Raw genomic sequence first — 18,788 nt, forward strand, 5'->3', positions numbered from 1 at the left:
ACAGCTTAGCGAAAAATTTCATCGTACTTGTCCTCGGTCTTATGAAGTAAACTTCTTTGACCGGACTTGGTCCTTGGTCTGATGAAATAAACATCTTTGACCGGACTCGTCTTTGGTCTGATGAAATAAACATCTTAGACCGGACTCGTCTTTGTGTCTGATGAAATAAACATCTTAGACCGGACTCGTCTTTGGTCTGATGAAATAAACATCTTTGACCGGACTCGTCTTTGGTCTGATGAAATAAACATCTTTGACCGGACTCGTCTTTGTGTTCTAATTTGGCGATTTTCGTCGCCGGGATCGAACTTTCCCTTGTCCTAATTCGGCGAGTTTTATCGCGTGGATCGGACTTTCCCAGTTAACCGAAGTGGTCTTATGCAGTAAACCTCTTTGACTAGACATGGTCGTCCTCGGTCTTATGAGGTAAACTGCTTTGACCGAACTTGGTCGTCCTAATTCGGCGAGTTTTATCGCGTGGATTGGACTTTCCCTTGTCCTAATTCAGGCAAGTTTTATCGCGAGAATCGGACTTTTGTTGCAGTTCGTTTCAGACGAAGTGCTTGATTCTTAAGCAGAATTGTGGTCTTGTATCCTCTTTAGAAGCTTTGACACACAATCGTGGGCTTGTTGCAGCTCGTTTCAGACGAACTGCTTGTTTAAGCTGAATTGTGGTCTTGTATCCTCTTTAGAAGCTTTGACACACAATCGTGGGCTTGTTGCAGCTCGTTTCAGACGAACTGCTTGTTTAAGCTGAATTGTGGTCTTGTATCCTCTTTAGAAGCTTTGACACACAATCGTGGGCTTGTTGCAGCTCGTTTCAGACGAACTGCTTGTTTAAGCTGAATTGTGGTCTTGTATCCTCTTTAGAAGCTTTGACGCACAATCGTTGGCTTGTATGTTCTAAAAAGGGGATCAGCCTTTGAAGAACGAGATACCTCAGTTTTATTTGTAAGAGACGACACTCACATAGACAGACACAACGCACGTAGAGACAAGAACAAGTAAAAAACAAAGAAAACACATAAGACTGACTGACCGGACTGTCTCTTACAAATGGAACTTTTTGAGGTTGGAAACGTACCATGTTCGGGGTACTTGTGCTCCTGACGCGTGAGTCAATTTGTAAGACCCTTTGCCGAGGACTTCTGACACCCGATATGGACCTTCCTATGTGGGTTCGAGTTCGCCCAGCTTTTCTGCTCGGCTTACTTCGTTGTTTCTCAAGACGAGATCTCCCACTTGAAATTGCAGCTTCTTCACCCTTTGGTTGTAATACCGGGCTACTTGCTCCTTGTACTTGGCTGCTTTTAGGCAGGCCAATTCTCTTCTTTCTTCGGCAAGATCTAGTTCGGCTCTCAGTCCGTCACCATTCATTTCTGAGGAGAAATTGAGTTCGGGGACTGGATATGCCGATCTCAACCGAATCACGGCTTCAGTGCCGTACACCATCGAGTTCGGCTCCGGTGTGACTTCGGTCATTTCGCCGGCCTCTGATTCCGGCTGCTGTGATTGCTATGCTTGATGGTGCCGAACTGATTGCTCGGCACTTTTAAGCGCAATCTGCGAACACACTTGCTCTTTTTCGATCACCTCGGATGACCGCTATCTCTCCTTTAGTGGAGAAGGTGTTCGGCGAGGATGCCTCTGATCGCTATGACCGGGCTTCTTTTTGTCTTCTCTAGATGAGCTGTCTAAAGACCGTTTTCGACGGTCTGCCTCATCGGCACGAGAAAACTTGTCCGCAATGTCCCACATCTCTTGAGCTGTTTGCGGACCGCACTCCACGAGCTTTCTGTAGAGAGCTCCGGGCAGGATTCCATTTTGGAATGCCGAAATGATAAGTAGATCATTGAGATTATCTACTTGTAGGCATTCCTTATGGAATCTCGTCAGGAAGTCGCTGATCTTTTCGTCGCGACCTTGACGTATAGAAAGCAGCTGAGCCGAAGTAATCCGGGCTTCCGCTTTCTGAAAGAACCTCCTGTGGAAAGCATCCATTAGATCTCGGTAGGATCTAATGCTGCCTTGGGGGAGGCTATCGAACCACCTTCTTGCGTTCCCGATAAGCAGCTCGGGAAACAGCTTGCACATGTGGACCTCGTTGAGACCCTGGTTCGCCATGTTATATTGATAGCGTCCCAAGAAATCATGAGGATCCACGAGTCCGTCATAGGTTATCGACGGAGTTCGGTAGTTCTGTGGTAAGGAAGTTCGGGTAATATCGTCCGAGAACGGAGTCCTCAATGCTCCGTACATGGCGAACCCGACATCTCTTCGGTATGGAGGAGTTGGAGTTCTCCTGTGATTCCGGTACCGAGGATTCTCTCTCCTGGAAGACATGACACTACTGCGGTAGTGACTGTCTCGTATGGAGGGAGAGGGAGAATCCGCCGTTTTCGCCTCCGGCTGCTTTTGGCTTTTTTGCAGGAAGGTTAAGAATTCCTCCTGCTTTTCAGCCAAAAACAGCTTGACAGCCTCGTTCAAATCGGGCTGCTGGGAAGACTCGGTGTGACGGCTTTTGGAGCGGCTTGTTCCTCCGCCATGAGAACGGGTGGTAGATTTATCCCTAGGCCGTTTTCCAGACCTATGGGATGGATTGGCTTCCTCCTGGTTCTCCCGGGCAGGAATGCGGGTACTCTGCGATCTGGTATGCATTTTTTGGGTGGAAAAAATGGATCAAAAATTCGCTTTATCACAAATTTTGTTCTCTGGTTCCCACAGACGGCGCCAGTGATGATTCCGCGAATTTTTGATGTTAGTAAAAGCACGTAAAAATAAATTACGACACAGAGAATTTTACGTGGTTCGATTTACTGAGGTAAATCTACGTCCACGGGGAGAAATGGGGGCAGGTTTGTATTGCTTGATCTGCGAATTACAGCTTACAACACAGACTTGCTATATGATTATTTCTCTAGAGAGATTCTAACCTCTTCTATCAGATCTAAGTTCTATTTATATAATGAACTCAGATCATGGCTTGCGTCACCACCCTAAGTCGTGGATGTCGTGTAGGTTATGGCCTAAGATCGTGGGTGAAGCGTAGGTCATGGCCTACGATCGTGGCCTGAACTGACATCACGTGGTAGTGGGTGTGTTGGACATCCGGTATGGGTCCACTAACTCCTTGTTCGGTCGAATACCGAGACCGAACTGCTTTGGTTGCCGATCTGAGAGTAGAGCTTGATGCCGACCTGAGAGCAGAGCTTGATTGGTTGGCTTTTACCGAGCTGTAGGCTGAGGCCGAACTCTTTGGTAATGCCGAACTGAACTCTTGGGCTTTGGGCTGGCCGAGCTGTCACTGCTATTGGGCTTGTTTAGTACGTACCCCATCACGTGACGCCCACTCGACGGCCCGCGAGTGGGTTTCGTCACGCTGACGCAATAAATTATTTTTTAAAAATGATTTATTTAATAAAAAATTTAAAATTCGAAAACGGTAATATTACCAATTTTCGACCGTTTTCCCATTTTTTTACTCTATAAATACTCATATTTCATCCTCATTTTACACACAAACACACATCTATTCTTCTCAAATCATCTCTCTTTCCACTCCAATTTTCATCTCAAATCAACTCTTTTATTCTTCCCCCAAAGTTAATCGATCTAATGAATCTATATGAGCAACTGCGTCGAATAATGGAAGAATCACTTGAAGAAGATCGACGCCGGAAGGCGGAGGAAGCCGCGCCGCCCCAAAGACGCTCCCGAACTTACATCCATCGTAACCGGGAGGAAGTTGCCGCAAGGTTAGTACGCGACTACTTCTGCGATAACCCGGTTTGGGGAGATACCTACTTCCGTCGCCGGTTCCGCATGCGGAAACCGCTATTTCTCCACATTGCAAATACATTGGCAGCTCGGGAAGAGTTCTTCCAAGAAAGGTTCGACGCCGTCGGCCGTCCCAGCCACACGACGCTGCAGATATGTACTACAGCAATCCGTCAGCTTGCGACTGGACAAACGGCGGATGTGTTCGATGAATACCTTCACATTGGAGAAAGCACTGGGAGAATGTGTTTGATCCAATTCTGCAAAGGCATCCGGGCAGCCTTTACCGACGAATTTCTCCGGAAGCCAAGCACGACAAATTGCCAGTTTCTCCTCAACCTTCACGAAGAAGTGCACGGATTCCCCGAGATGCTTGGCAGCGTCGATTTGCATGCACTGGCAATGGAAGAATTGTCTTGTGACGTGGAGGGGGTCGTACACGAGCGGCCACAAAGGCACCTACCCCACCGTTATACTCGAGGTCGTTGCCGACTACCGACTATGGATCTGGCATGCGTACTTCGGGGCCCCGGATCAAACAATGACGTAAACGTGCTCCACCAATCCGACCTTTTCGCCGAAGTTTTAAAGCGTCGGCCATCAACTTCATCGCTAACAACCGGCGGTATAAAATGGAGTACTATCTTGCCGACAGCATCTACCCGAAGTGGCCAACCTTCGTGAAGACATGCAGCAGGCCTGTGAACGCAAAGCAGGCTCTTTTTGCGCAGAAGTATGAGGCTGCTCTCAAGGATGTGGAGAGGGCGTTCAGGGTTCTCCAAGCGCGCTTCAACATTATCAAAGCCCCGGCTCATACGTGGTTTATGTAGAGTATGGTCGACATCATGTATACATGCATAATCTTGCACAACATGATTGTTCAAGACGAAGGACCTGAGGCGGGAAACTGGTTCGACCCTGAAGCCCCCGGAAGCTCTACCGCAAGTAGTCCGTCTCTCAGTAGAGTGCATCCGTCTATATAAGAACGATTGTCTATTTGAGCAAGGACACGTGACTCTACCGCCCACGCCCAACTCCAAGATGATCTAATTGAGCACATTTGGGCAACATTTGGCAACCGGTAGACGCACATCATCGCCGTTCTTCTGCTTCTTTGAGCTTTAAAGATTTTGAATTTAGTGAGAGTGAGCGGAAGAAATTAAATTAAGTATTTTTCATTTTTTAGGATTTTTAATTATGTTTTTTTTATTTTTTAAAGAATTTTATGTTGTAAATTTATTTTATTTAATGAAATGTGTTTTTATTAATTAAATTTGTTGGAAATAAAAATAAAAAATGAAAATGAATGAATAGTAATTTAAGAGATGGTTAAGAGACGGATAAGAGATGGAGGGTTGCAGGTTCTGTCTCTTAGTTAAGAGATGGAGTAAAAAGTACAGTGAGACCCAAGAATAGTAATTTAAGAGACAGTTAAGGTACGGATAAGAGACAGCGTTGCAGATGGTTTTACAGGAAGTGATTGGTAAAGTGGTAATTTAAGTTTACTCACGAGATGGTAAGAGCATCCCATCCATGCTCTTTGGCTCCTCATGCATGCTCTTGCCAAATAGCATGGATGTGGACACAGACCCACTTTTATTCATTTTTTACTTTCTGTTCTTTGGCAAGAGCACAACACCACATTCATGCTCTTCTGTAAGAACATGTTAAAGGGTCCCACCATTCTATTATTCAATTTAAATAAAAAAATTTCCACAATATTAAAATGCATTAAAAATACCCAAAATACTATTATTAATTACTAAAAAATTAAAAATTACATAATTAAAATTCTAAAAATTAAAAATTACATAATTAAATTCATAAAATTAAAAAAAACCCACTACTCGTGGCCAAATTTCGCCCAAATGTGTTTTATAAAGTGAGCAAACTATATTAATATATTATTCATAATAATGTATTCGTTCTTGTAAAACATATGGTTTAAGCTTTGTTGGATACAATACTACTAGAAGTAGTAATAACATTTTTAATATTCAATTCATTTTTTTTAAATAATTTTAAGCTTTTTAGGCTTGGTCAACAAAATTCAAATTTAGCATCTATATTGCCTCGAAAATATCCATACAAATCCCAATTCCTTTCTATCCAAACATCTCTCTCTGCAAGCTCCTTCGCCGAAACATATCACGATCAGTATCCCATTATCTCCACCACACTCGTTAAAAAGATTGAATCTTTCACCACCCCACAACAAAAAAATTGAATCTTTACGTCTTCACACACTAGAAAAAATGAGCATTGAAACCTTGCTGAGGCTCATTTGCTGCTTCACTATCTCTGTCTGCATCTCTCTCACTTCCTCATTGAGCTCAGACGCCCTCGCGCTTCTAGCGCTGAAATCCGCAATCTCAGAAGACCCCAGAAACGCTGTCGTTTCATGGTCCTACTCCGATTTATCCCCTTGCAAATGGGCTGGGATCATCTGCGACGAAACCCACGACAGAGTCACCTCCATTTCACTCTCCGGCAACTATCTCAAGGGCTACGTTCCATCAGAAATCGGCGCGCTTGCATTTCTCTCTTCTCTCGATCTCTCGCAGAACAATTTCAGCGGACCTCTGCCGCAACAGATAACCAATCTTCAAAGCCTTGTTCACCTCGACATTTCGTCGAACAATTTCAGTGGCTCCCTCCCTGAAGGGCTGAGCAACTTGGGGAATTTGAGGGGGACGTTGAATTTATCGTGCAATTCATTTTCCGGTTCGATTCCGGCGAGTTTGGGGCGGCTTCCGATGACGGTAAGCCTCGATTTGCGGCGGAATAATCTCACCGGAGAGATTCCTCAGGTTGGGTCGCTGCTGAATCAGGGCCCAACCGCGTTTTCTGGAAACCCTCTTCTTTGCGGATTTCCGTCGACCACGTTGTGTGCAGAGAGGCAAAATCGGAATCCAATCAAACCTGGCGTTTCCTCAAACGGGTTGCCTGCAAGTGAGAAGGCGAAGATGAAAAGCGGGATGGCGACGACGGTTTCTGTAATCTGTGGTGTTTCCGTGGCGGCGATGGGGATGGTGTTTGTTTCAGTGTGGTTGATGAAGAAGAGGAGGAAGATGGAGGAGGAGAAAATGGTGAGAGAGAAAGCGGAGAGAGAGAAGGGGCAAAAGGGTAAATTCGTGGTTGTGGATGAAGGTTTTGGTTTGGAGTTGGAGGATTTGTTGAGGGCTTCGGCTTATGTTTTGGGGAAGGGTAGGAATGGGATAGTGTATAAAGTTGTGGTCCCGGGCGGGTCGGGTCGGGAGCCGGTCGTGGCTGCAGTGAGGCGGCTGGGCGAGGGGTCGGGCGAGACCAGGGCGTGGCGGATGAAGGATTTCGAGGCGATTGCGAAGGTGAAGCATCCCAACATTGTGAGGCTCAAGGCCTATTACTATGCGAGTGATGAGAAATTGCTTGTTTCTCAATTTGTTGGGAATGGAAGCTTACACAATGCTTTACATGGTGAGAATTGAATCTCTCTCTTTCAATTTTCAAATTATAAACATTTTCATTTGTGAAAATATTGGATAATTTTTTTATGTAGGAAGTGGCATCACTCCATTGTCATGGGCTGCAAGGCTCGGGATAGCCCAGGGGGCAGCCAGAGGCCTAATGCACATCCACGAAAGCCGAAAACACGTCCACGGCAGCATCAAGACATCGAAGATCCTCCTCGACCGCGACCTCAAGCCCTACATCTCCGGGTTCGGCCTACCTCGCCTCGTTGCAACTTCATTGGCAGGCGGAAAGTCCACTCAGAAATGCGACGTTTACTCCTTTGGGGTCGTGCTGCTGGAGATTCTAACGGGGCGGCTGCAAGAGAGCGAAGGTGGGGGGGTTGAGGGCCTCGTGAGGAGGGTCTTTCGCGAGGAGAGGCCGTTGTCGGAGATCATAGACCCGTCTCTCATGCATGAGATCCGGGCCAAGCCACAGATCGTCGCAATGTTTCACATTGCGCTGAGCTGCAGTGAGATAGATCCTGAGTTGAGACCAAAGATGAGAATGGTTTCTTTTAGCCTTGATTGCATCAAATTGGATGATAAAATTAGTTGATCTCTCCTTTTTTTCCCTATATGCTAACAAATTCGTATGCACGTAAAAAAATTGCATATTCAATAGTATTTCAAGGCTAATTCAAACTAAGCATTTGATTGCCTATAAATGAGATTTAATGTGAAACTGAACATATTGTGTATAAGAAGGGTAAAAGAGTAAAATCGTATGCTAAAGAAAACCGTTTAGTGGGCCCCGCAGTTGCCGTTGGTTCATAGCTAGCTCACAAATTTTCACACAAAAACTAAACGATTCATCAATTGAAATCTCTGTCGAACCCTAATCTCAAATCATTGATCCACTCAATTTCGCACCAAACTCACTCCAGTCAGCCGGAGAATTATACAAATTTTACGGTCCGGATGAGAACGGTTGATTTTCGCATATGAGAATGATCCATTGGAAGGGGAGATTATTGTTGATCTTCGTCGAATTTCAAAGTTTCCGCAGTGAAAAATCGTGATGATCTGATCGGAAGAGAGGATCGAAAGGCAATGTCAAATTTTGGAGGGGATTTTAATCAGAAGATTGATTATGTGTTCAAGGTCGTGTTGATAGGGGATTCCGCGGTGGGGAAATCGCAGTTGCTGTCTAGGTTTGCGAGGAATGAATTTAACTTGGAATCGAAGGCCACAATTGGGGTTGAATTCCAAACCAAGTCACTTCTCATCGATCAGAAAACTGTAAAGGCACAGATTTGGGATACTGCGGGTCAAGAGAGGTTAAATTCTTCCCCTAATTTTTTTACCAAAAGATTGATTGAGTGGATCTTGATTTTATTCTGTTATTAGTTGTTTTGTGCAATAATTCACTGTTTTAGCTGAAATTTGAATGAAGAATTGTGGATATGCTTACTGTTAATTTGTGAGGGATTGGATATAGGAGTATATGTTAAAATTCAATTTTCAAAATGTTAAGGTTCTGTTCTTTGAATGGAATGAAATTTGTTTGATGAATCAGGGCTCTGCATATACAGATAGATGCTTAGAGAATCAAATCACTAGTTCTTAGACAAGTATATTTATAGTTTCTGCAAAATATGCTACTTGATATGATATTCTTGGACCTTAAAACTTAAAAGGCTCTGCAACGATGATCGTAGGTATCGAGCAGTGACGAGTGCATACTACAGAGGCGCGGTTGGTGCAATGCTGGTATACGACATAGCAAAACGCCAATCCTTCGATCACATGGCGAGATGGCTGGAGGAGCTAAGAGGGCACGCTGACAAGAACATCGTGATAATGCTGATCGGGAACAAATCCGACTTAGGGACACTCCGAGCAGTCCCCACAGAGGACGCGCAGGAGTTTGCTGAGAGGGAGAATCTGTACTTCATGGAGACGTCAGCCCTTCAAGCAACGAATGTGGAGGGTGCGTTCATGACCATTCTCACGGAGATATATCGGATTGTGAGCAAGAAAGCTCTGGCTGCCAATGGCGAATATTCGAAGTCTTCATCTTTGAAGGGGACTGCCATCATTGTCAGTGGTCAAGGAGAGACACAGTCTAAGTCTGGTTGTTGCACATGACCAAGTTTTCTTGTTTCTTCATCTTTACTCAGTGATTGTACACATCTTTTTTGGTTTAGATTAGTCTATTTTTTTGTGGTTCAATTTCACAGAACTGGTGTTGCATGATTGAGCATATTTTGATGTAGGCAGTTTCTTCTGTCTCAAACCATCTGTTCTTAGTTTTGCAACTGATGAGAGAGAGCGAAAGACATGACTAAAACGAAATTACGAATTCTCTTTATGTTGAAGAAAAACACAAGTTCATTTAAAAAATTATCTACATCAAAATATATCAAACCTCGTATTAAAAGGCTTAAGGCCATCCACAATAGGCGCCCAGCGACCGCCCAGCCGAGCGCCGGCGCTGGGCGGTTCGCTGGGCGATCTATTGCAGCCGCCCAGCGGGCGATTGGAGAGAGAAACCGCGCAGCGCTGGACGGTCGCGTGGCGCTGGGCGGTCGGCTGGGCGGTCGGCTAGGCGGTCCGTTCGGCGCTATTGCAGCGCCCGGATTGCCCAGCGCACCGCCTAGCGCGAAAATTATTTTTTTTTTCCGAAACACTATATATACGCGCTTTGCTCGTCATTTTCATTCGCACCACTTGTTTTAACGAGTACTCTCTCTATCTTAATTTCTGTTCAAGATCAACAACGGGAAATGGATCTCAACAACGAGCCTAGTTCCGGGAGTAGCGGGTCACAAACTCCGACGATCCCTGTGGGAAGTGGATGGGGTCAGGTACAGCGGAGGTTCCCACGACCTCCCCGAGACGACGCAGGAGTTCCCCACGCCGCGTTCGGTCGGTGGCCGACCTCGCCCGATTGGGCGCAAGCGCGCTCAGCAGGCGGCGAGAGGGAACGCCGGGGCTTCCCAGGAGGTCCAGTCGGCATCCCCCCTTGGCCAATCCACCCAGGAGCTCAAATTCTTCGCTCGCGCCCAAACGCGCGCTCAGTTGATCAAGACGATGGCCGAATGGCGGGTGGCGACGGATCCCGTGGAGAAGAGCGTGCTTCAAACCTTGCTCATGAGCCTGCAGGACGAGTTGGAGGCTATACGGAGGGAGACCGGTGGCGGCGGCAGCGGCGTAGGCGGCGGAGGCGACGGCGATGGTGGCGACGGAGGCGACAGCGACGGAGGCGAAGACGACGGAGACGAGGAGTGAATTGTCACTCTTTTTTATTAATGTATTTTTTTTAAAAATTAATGTACTTTTTTTAAATTATTGTACTTTTTTAAATTTTAATAGTATTATTAAACTTTTCCCGTATATGTCTCGTAATTTAAATTCCGTATATTGTGTGATTGTTAATTATGTCATTTTATATAATTGTTATTAGTGATGTGGCTATTGATGTGGCTGGGCTATTTATGATGTGGCTAGGCTATGGCTAGGCTATTTATGATGTGGTAGGAGGATTTTTAGTGCTGATGATGTGGCAGTGGCTGGGCTATGGCTGGGTTATTGCTGGGCTATTCCTATTGTGGATGGCCTAACAAAATTTAAAGACATATCAGGACGAAAATGAGGATATTTGGGTGTAGGCAGTGCGCATCAGTGATTAGTAGACTATCTTCATTCATTCATAATCTTCGTTGAAGCCAACACCAACAGAACTTTTTAATAAAATAGTGTTTCTGTCATCCATATACATAACGGGAACCTAATCAAATCAAATATTTCCCTTTCCATATGTTTTAAATCAGTATAATATTTATATTTAATTAATACATATTAAATAATCTCTGAAAATTATATAAATTATTTTATAATTCAAATTCAAATTATATAAATTAGTTTATTATTTTATCATCTCTGAAAATTTATTGATATTTAAAAATTAAAATTTAAAATTTAATTTTATAAAATTAAATATAATATTGAAATAAATAAACAAAGTGAAGGATAGTAAAGGGAATGAAGAATGACAATTTTGAAATAATATCAGATTTAGTACATCACTGAAATAATATCAAATTTACAATGTTAAAAGTGTAAAAAGACCAAATTGTCTAAATGCTTAAAAGGGTATTTTCGACCCAAAATAGTGAAAAGGACCATTTTCAAGAAAAATGCTTTGTCCGGGGTTGTCTTGGGATATTTTGAAAGTCCAGGATCTAAGGGTGAGATAAACGCATAGTCTATGGACTGTTTTTGTAGTTCACTCTTATATTTTATTCGTTGCTCTTAGCTAAGGAACAACACCCACAACCATACTCTTGCCCAAGTGTGCAGGTTCATTCACCATTCATGAATCCCAATATTTTATTATTCAATTTAAAACTACCATTACTAAAAACTTTTCATTAATAATAAAAATTATTTTAAAAAAATCCAAAATGACATTACAAATTTCTGAAAAATTAAAAATTATACAATTTTAATCCTAAGAATTTAAAATTGCACAATTTAAATACTGAAAATAAAAAATACAAGCCAATACAATTTAATTTTATTCGAACCGACTACTCGTTGCCGAATTTTGCCCAAATGTGTAAAAAAATGGGTATTGAATGCCAGTATTAATAGATGATTTGGGGATTAAAAAATTGACAAAAATTGAAAAACAGTCATAAAAAGGCTCTATTTTGTGAAGTGGGATTTTGTTTTTGAATTTTTTTTTATTTTTTTAAATAATAAAACTGCATAAAAATAACACCTACTCACAGGGGTGGGGGGCAAGTGGGTGCGTCTGTCCGTTCCGGCGAGCGGTGCTCGCGTGCAAGAAGCAAGAGCGAGCTCGTGTCGCGGCTGTCCTGCACGGCAGCGTTGTACTTGCTTCAAAATAACTAGTGCGAAAACACTTTCATTCTTATAACTTATATTATTCCATTTATTTTTTTGTAGTACCCATATCTTATACCTTTTTTATTTTTATAAATTATGATTAAATATTTTAATATGAAAAATAGTAATAAATTTATATTGTTAAAAGCTTAAACTACATACCCACTCCGTTCCACAATAGAAGTTACATTTGGTGTAGAAACAAGTTTTAAGAAATGTAAAGAATAGTGGATTGAAAAAGTTGGTAGAATATAATCTCCAATTTTTGTATTGGTTTATAATAAAATGTAACTGAAGTAGGTTAGTAGTATGTGAGACCTACTTACCAATTATGATAAAGTAAATAAGACTCATATTATGAAATGAACCAAAATGAAAAAATGTGACTCTTATTGTGAGATAAAGGGAATAATTTAAACTTTGAAAAATTAAAATTACACATTTTAAATCATAAAAAAAGAGAAGTTGACTCTATATGGGCCGACTCAAAATTAACATGGAATATAATTCTCAAATTGTTTTCAAAATACATGGGAGGGTTTGGGATTATTTCTTGAATAAAGGTGGATAATATTTTGTGAAGTTTTGTGTATTTGTAAGGAAAAAAGGTATACAAAAATTTAATGAAAAAAGAATAAGTGTGCTATTAAAATGAGAGTAGTAGCAATTTTTTTTATCTAAATTTAAAAAGCGTAATGCAATATGATACGTTGTCATTTGCAAGTCAATCAACATGCTTAGGCCATCCACAACGGTGTCACTATACCGTCCCTTAACTGTCTCTTAAAACACTATTTGCGGGCCCCACTGTATTTTTTTACTCCATCCCTTAACTAAGGGACGGAACCTGCAACCCTCCGTCCCTTAACCGTCCCTTAAATTACTATTCATTCAATTTCATTTTTTTATTTTTTTTCCAACAAATTCAATTAATAAAAAACACACTTCATTAACAATAAAATAAAATTACAACATAAAATAAAAATACAACTTAAAAGTTAAAAAATAAAAAAAAACACACAATTAAAATCCTAAAAAAATAAACGTGGCATAATTTAAAATACAATTTTATAGAAAATAAAAAACTACTCCGCCGGCGAATCATCCCCCGAAGGTGGTGGAGGTGCACTAAAGCCGGTAGGAGGCTGAAGGCCAAGTTGGGCTGCCATAAAGACAATTCCGTTCCACCAGGCTTGGTACTGGGCGGGCGTAAAGCGGAAAGTGTCCGCCATTGTGGCGGTCATGTACATGGTCATAAGGGATTTCGAGCCTCCCCCCAGCCCGAGCCGTAGCCAGCCTGGCTTGATTAGCCTCGGCCCTTCCTCGCTCTAGCCGCCTTCGCCGCCTTGGTCCCTTGTGGCCGACAGCGCCCATGGGAGGATCCCCCGGCATCCCCGGCCATGCCCTCAACCTCCTGTGAGGCACCCTCTTGTGCGCCGCTGCCCTCACCGGCGTCACCAGACGAGTATTGGCCACTCGCCGTGTGCTTCGTGCGCTTGGAGGTTGAGCTCGAGCTGGAGCGGACACCGCCGGCCCACCTTTCCTCGTCCTTGACGACCTGCCAAACATCAACAAATTTGAATTGTTTGCCGGTGTCGTCGTGGTAGACGCGCAAAGCCGACCTCAGAATGTCGGCGCCCGTGGATCCGCTTTGGTACTGAGCCGTTTCGTTCGTGTAGATGCCGCAGAATCTTTTAACCTCTCTGTCGACTCGGTCAAAGTAAGCGCGAAGCATCTTATATGTGCGGCGGCGGGACCCTTTCGGCTTAATATGGTGGTAGGCCTCGGAGACCTTTTCCCAGAAACACTTCCGGCTTTGTTGATTCCCGACGATGGGATCGTAAGAAACACGGATCCAGGCATTGTACACCGTCATCGTTTCTTTGCTGCTGTACGGATGCCTGCCTAGATCCTCCTCCTCCTCGCCCGCCTCCGCCTCTGCCCTGGAGCTTCCACCGTCTCGGCCTCCTCCCGGAGTGGGTTCAACGGAATAATCCTCCCGAATCTGGGATAATCCCTGCGAATACCGCGGGGCTGAGGAACGGGCGTATGCATCCAAGTCAAAATTGGGTGGTTGGTACCCCCGGCGTCGACGAACCCTGGGTGCCCGGCGTTGACGAACCGGAACCACCCAATGTGTTGTATATGCTCCCCAGTAGTCGAACGCGTTGAGATCCCACGCGCCGGAGCCGCCACCGCCGGACATTTTGTGATGTGGTATGTTAGATGAAAATTGGAAAGGAAATGAAGATGATTTGGGGAGAGAAGTGTGTGAAATGAGGATGGATTAGGAGTATTTATAGAGTAAAAAAAATAAAAAAAAAATAAAAAAATGGATAATTAAACGTTAATATTACCGTTTACAATTTTTATTTTTTATTTTTTAAATTCAAATTTATAAAAAAATGATTTATTGCGTCAGCGTGACGATGACCACTCGTGGGCCGGCGAGTGGGCGTCACACATGGCGCCTGAGCGAGCCACATCGCCTCGGCGCGTGGCGAGACGGCTCGTCACTCGTCACGCCGTGACGGGACACGGGACGAGATCGGGACGGGCTGGGGATGAGACGGGGCGCCGCAACGCGTGGCGCCGCCGTCCCGTCCCCCGTGACGGAACACTGGACACCCGCGTAATGCGTTGCGGGTGCCCTTAGGCACGCGTATATGAGAAAACGTATGAGTATGTTATTAAGATGAGAGTCAATTAACATCTAAGAGCATGCCCATCGATGCTCTTGCGCAAGGACGACGTCCGTGCTGTCGGCAAGAACAGACCCCTGCTCGCCGTTGTGCTCTTGGCAACGATACGACCCTGCTCGATGCATAGAGCACGTCCGTGCCAACGGCAAGAGCACGAGTAGCCGACGTGACATGCTCTGGTTGGCCGTTGGTTTATCATTTTATAAAAAAAAAATTTTAAAAATTTGAAAAATTCAGATTTAATAAAAAAAAATTTTCACACTTCCTAATAAAATATATCCGTTTTTCCACACTTTTAATTTATTTTTTCATTATTTTTACCCCAAAATTCATACTTTCATCTATAAATACTCTCATTTCAAACACAAAAAATGACACTATACCAAACAACTCTCCCAATCTCAATTTTTAGGATTTTAATTATGTAATGTTTAATTTTTAGGATGTTAATTATGTAACTTTTAATTTATTAGTAATTTGTAAAAGTATTTTGCGTATTATTAATGCATTTAATATTGTGGAAATGTTTTTTGTAATTGAAGTATTTAAATTAAATAATAGAATGGTGAGACTTTTGAACATGCTCTTACGGAAGAGTAGGGAGTAAAAAATTAATAAAAGTGGGCCCAAGCCCACATTCATGCTCTTTGGCTAGGATGCTCTAAGTACACACGTACATGGCTACATGCTAGTACTATTGTCTATTTATTAGAAGTCCATTCGATGGATATTTTATAAAATTGAATATAAAATCACACAAAAAAATTTGTCTTAGACTTCTAATATTCAACAGTTTTTAAACCAGATTAGAATAAAATGGACTATTAATGTGTCCAGCGTAGCATAGTTAGTGTAGATTTACTGTTTCTCAATTAAATTCACTCTCTACTCACTATGATTAAGTTACTAATTGTATATGAAACTATAATTAAAGCAGAAGTAATATAAGGTGGATGGATAAAATGGTAATTATAATAAAGTTGACCTACCGCTTCTGAACCAATTTGAATTTCAACGGAAAAATATCGGCATCGCCATTTCTAAATTTCAAATTTCACTTCATTTTCGACTTTACTGTATAAATTGCCGCCCCTCTTTCATTTCTCATACTCACCATTTCACCTCTTTCACAAAATCAATTCCCGTTGATTTTGCTCGTTACTATCCCGAAATCTCGTCGATTTCACCCGATCTTTCCTTCGAAGGTACTAACATGCTAATTTCTTTTTGATAAATTTTCATGCTCGGAAATTGACAGTTTTAGGTTGGAAATGAAGTAGTTGAAATAGTCACTGAAAAATTAATGTAGTTTTTGTGCATCCTGTAGCAGAGATGGTTGATTCATAGTGTTAATTTTAGTTCATTGTTGTTGTGGAAAGGGTTTGAATTTACTTGAGAAGTTTGATGCGGTTTTGATTTAAGTAGGTATACTCGGATTTGTGAATTTGATTGGGTATAAGATGTGATTTCCCATTGTTGTGAATTGATCTTGATATTTTTGCATCTAATTATACGAATTGATTTGGCGTTGAAGGTATTTGACAAAATGGCTGTGTCACGAGATCGGCTATCGAGGGAAGATAGCATCATAGCATCTTACAGCCAAAGGCGAGTTTCAAGGAATATTGGAAGGGGGAATCCGATACCTTTTGTTCTTGTGGATGATAATGAGGAAGGGATGAATGCAAGGACTCCATTCCGGTGGAGAGATACGACGATGGCTGGCAATGCTGGATCCCCGAGATTTACGCCTCAGAACTTGTCATATTTGGTGGGGAGTGGTCGTAGCCGTGTGGGTGGTTTTGGTACTACGAGTATAAGGCGCTTTGGAAGGCTGGCAGGGCCGGAGAACTTGGGAAGTAGCCGTGGCCGTGGAGGTGCATTGCCAGCTTGGTATCCCAGAAAGCCTCTCAATGACATCACTGCTGTAGTGAAGGTAGAATGAATGAATGAATTTCCATTTCGCCTTCTTTTTTAAGTTGATTGTTATTGTGAATGTGGTTTCAAATGCTGGATTACTTTACTTATGATTTAAACTCTCTCTCCCTCTCTCCCTGTGTAGGCATTTGAAAGAAGAAGAAGAGAGCAACGAGGAGGTGGCGAAGGCTTACAAACAGCAGCTCGTGTTCAACCTAGCACGCCAAGTGCTCATCTTGAGCAAAACAAAGCTATGATTTCGCCGGTTTTGTATAGGCCAAGAAGCATAGGCAAAGTTCCCAAGATATTGCTCGATATCACGCATCAAGAGGGGGGAGATGCAGCAGCTTGTTTGACGCCGCAGAAGAAGCTATTGAACAGTATTGATGTAGTTGAGAGGGTGGTGATGGAGGAGCTCCAGAAGATGAAGAGGACTCCATCTGCCAAGAGGGCAGAGAGGGAGAGAAGGGTCCGGACTTTGATGTCTATGCGCTGAGCCTGAGAGGGAAAGCTCGTTTGGAATCGATTAAAGCTCGTTCGGTCTCTCAACCAAGGTTGAGATCAAATGATTTTGATCATAAACTGATGATCCAATTCTTGAGAGATTTTTTCGTAGGGTCATTTCTTGATGACAGGATACTAGTTGTGTTGATATGTTTGTAGCTTTTCTCATGCTACAAAAATCACATTTCATATTTATTTCTGATTAGGTTCAGTTTGAGAGAAGCATAGATCATATGAATTCTATTCTAAAGAGATGTAAATAAAGGCTTCGTGCCTATTTTGTAGAACATGAATGTTTACACATATAGATGTTTCTAAATTTGAACTTCAAAAGGTTTAAACATTATGCCTTTTTTATAGTCATTGAAAAGTTTGAGTTCGGATCTGTTTTTTAATTTAGTCATTAAACATTATGTTTCTAAGATGTTTAATAATTTAGACCAATTCATTTTCATGCATTCTCTTTTGATTATCTTTTTTTTTACTTAAAGAAGGAAGGGAACGAATTAGCGATTTTTTGAATGCAAAATTTATTATTTTGAATTGCAATTATAGCCACAAAAATTAACGTAATTTCCTTTTTATACTTCTGATCTAATTAATAGGTTTAGAGTTTGAGTAATCACACTCACTTTAATAAATACAGAATTTATTGATCCTCTGAAAAATAGGTAATGATAAAATCTATTACTACAACTTTTATTGATCTATCAATTATATTTTCAAAATAGTTCATAAAAAATGAAAAAAAAATATAGTTAAACTTATCAAATTAGTATACGATAGCACATATAAAGTCTATTCATTAATATTTTAAATAAAAGGTACCAATATTTACTATTTTGTCCTTTAACAATATTAATTTAATTAGTGATTTCTATTTCTTAATACTCCTATAATATTAATGACAAAATCTATTACTACAACTTTTATTGATCTATAATTGGGTCCTCTCCTAATGCTTATAAACACCCTAGTCCAAAACTAAAACTAAATTTACACCCTTAAATTTTGAAATGAGTGGATGAGATTAAAGCTCACAAATTTCAATAAATAGTAGACAAAATATCAATAAAATGGTAATATCATCATTATGTTATCATATGATAATTTTCGTGGGTGTTTTTTTATATCACCATAGTGTATTACAAATATCAACAATATGACATCAGAATATCAACACAAGTACAAGAAAATATCAACACAGTTTTATTGATATTTTACCTACATTATATTGAGATTTTGCATACACTATATTCACATTTTTTTGCATTTATTGATAAAATATGCTTATCAACATGTACGAAAATTAAAATATAATTGATCAAATTTCATCCCCCAAACATCGTCGAAACATATGCAATTGAGAGATCGTTGGAATCCTTATAAAATTATCTTTAATTTGATATATTTTTTACGAAAAAGTAATTTAAATCGAGAGAGTTACATAAATTTAAAGTTTTAAGATGATTTTGATGAGAGAGAATTGATATTAATACCCTTTATATTTATTTAATAATTTTTTAATTTAAAATATAATTCA

The 18,788-nt window shown here is 41.5% G+C and overlaps 3 protein-coding genes across 3 annotated transcripts; all 3 read left to right on the forward strand.

The window, feature by feature from the left end:
* Nucleotides 1–5,743: 5,743 nt before the first annotated feature.
* LOC121767728 (receptor protein kinase-like protein ZAR1) lies at nt 5,744–7,851 on the forward strand. Its single transcript, XM_042164055.1, has 2 exons — nt 5,744–7,233; nt 7,316–7,851. Exons 1-2 carry the CDS (start codon nt 6,033–6,035, stop codon nt 7,822–7,824), a joined length of 1,710 nt encoding a protein of 569 aa, XP_042019989.1. The 5' UTR covers nt 5,744–6,032; the 3' UTR covers nt 7,825–7,851.
* A 41-nt stretch (nt 7,852–7,892) lies between these two features.
* Nucleotides 7,893–9,464, forward strand: LOC121767729 (ras-related protein RABA4d-like). Its single transcript, XM_042164057.1, has 2 exons — nt 7,893–8,545; nt 8,927–9,464. The coding sequence occupies exons 1-2, from the start codon at nt 8,319–8,321 to the stop codon at nt 9,354–9,356; spliced, it is 657 nt and encodes a 218-aa protein (XP_042019991.1). The 5' UTR covers nt 7,893–8,318; the 3' UTR covers nt 9,357–9,464.
* A 6,432-nt stretch (nt 9,465–15,896) lies between these two features.
* On the forward strand, nt 15,897–17,548 carry LOC121767704 (protein POLYCHOME-like). Its single transcript, XM_042164030.1, has 3 exons — nt 15,897–16,029; nt 16,359–16,760; nt 16,887–17,548. Exons 2-3 carry the CDS (start codon nt 16,371–16,373, stop codon nt 17,235–17,237), a joined length of 741 nt encoding a protein of 246 aa, XP_042019964.1. The 5' UTR covers nt 15,897–16,029; nt 16,359–16,370; the 3' UTR covers nt 17,238–17,548.
* Nucleotides 17,549–18,788: the final 1,240 nt, after the last annotated feature.

Source organism: Salvia splendens, chromosome 15 (genome assembly GCF_004379255.2).
Source record: "Salvia splendens isolate huo1 chromosome 15, SspV2, whole genome shotgun sequence".
Lineage (NCBI taxonomy): Eukaryota > Viridiplantae > Streptophyta > Magnoliopsida > Lamiales > Lamiaceae > Salvia > Salvia splendens.

Coding starts and splice junctions, on each gene's coding strand:
- LOC121767728 (XM_042164055.1), top strand. CDS start 6,033: ATGAGCATTGAAACCTTGCTGAGGCTCATTTGCTGCTTCACTATCTCT. Junction 7,234..7,315: donor CTTACACAATGCTTTACATG/GTGAGAATTGAA, acceptor TTTTTTATGTAG/GAAGTGGCATCACTCCATTG.
- LOC121767729 (XM_042164057.1), top strand. CDS start 8,319: ATGTCAAATTTTGGAGGGGATTTTAATCAGAAGATTGATTATGTGTTC. Junction 8,546..8,926: donor GATACTGCGGGTCAAGAGAG/GTTAAATTCTTC, acceptor CGATGATCGTAG/GTATCGAGCAGTGACGAGTG.
- LOC121767704 (XM_042164030.1), top strand. CDS start 16,371: ATGGCTGTGTCACGAGATCGGCTATCGAGGGAAGATAGCATCATAGCA. Junction 16,761..16,886: donor ACATCACTGCTGTAGTGAAG/GTAGAATGAATG, acceptor CTCCCTGTGTAG/GCATTTGAAAGAAGAAGAAG.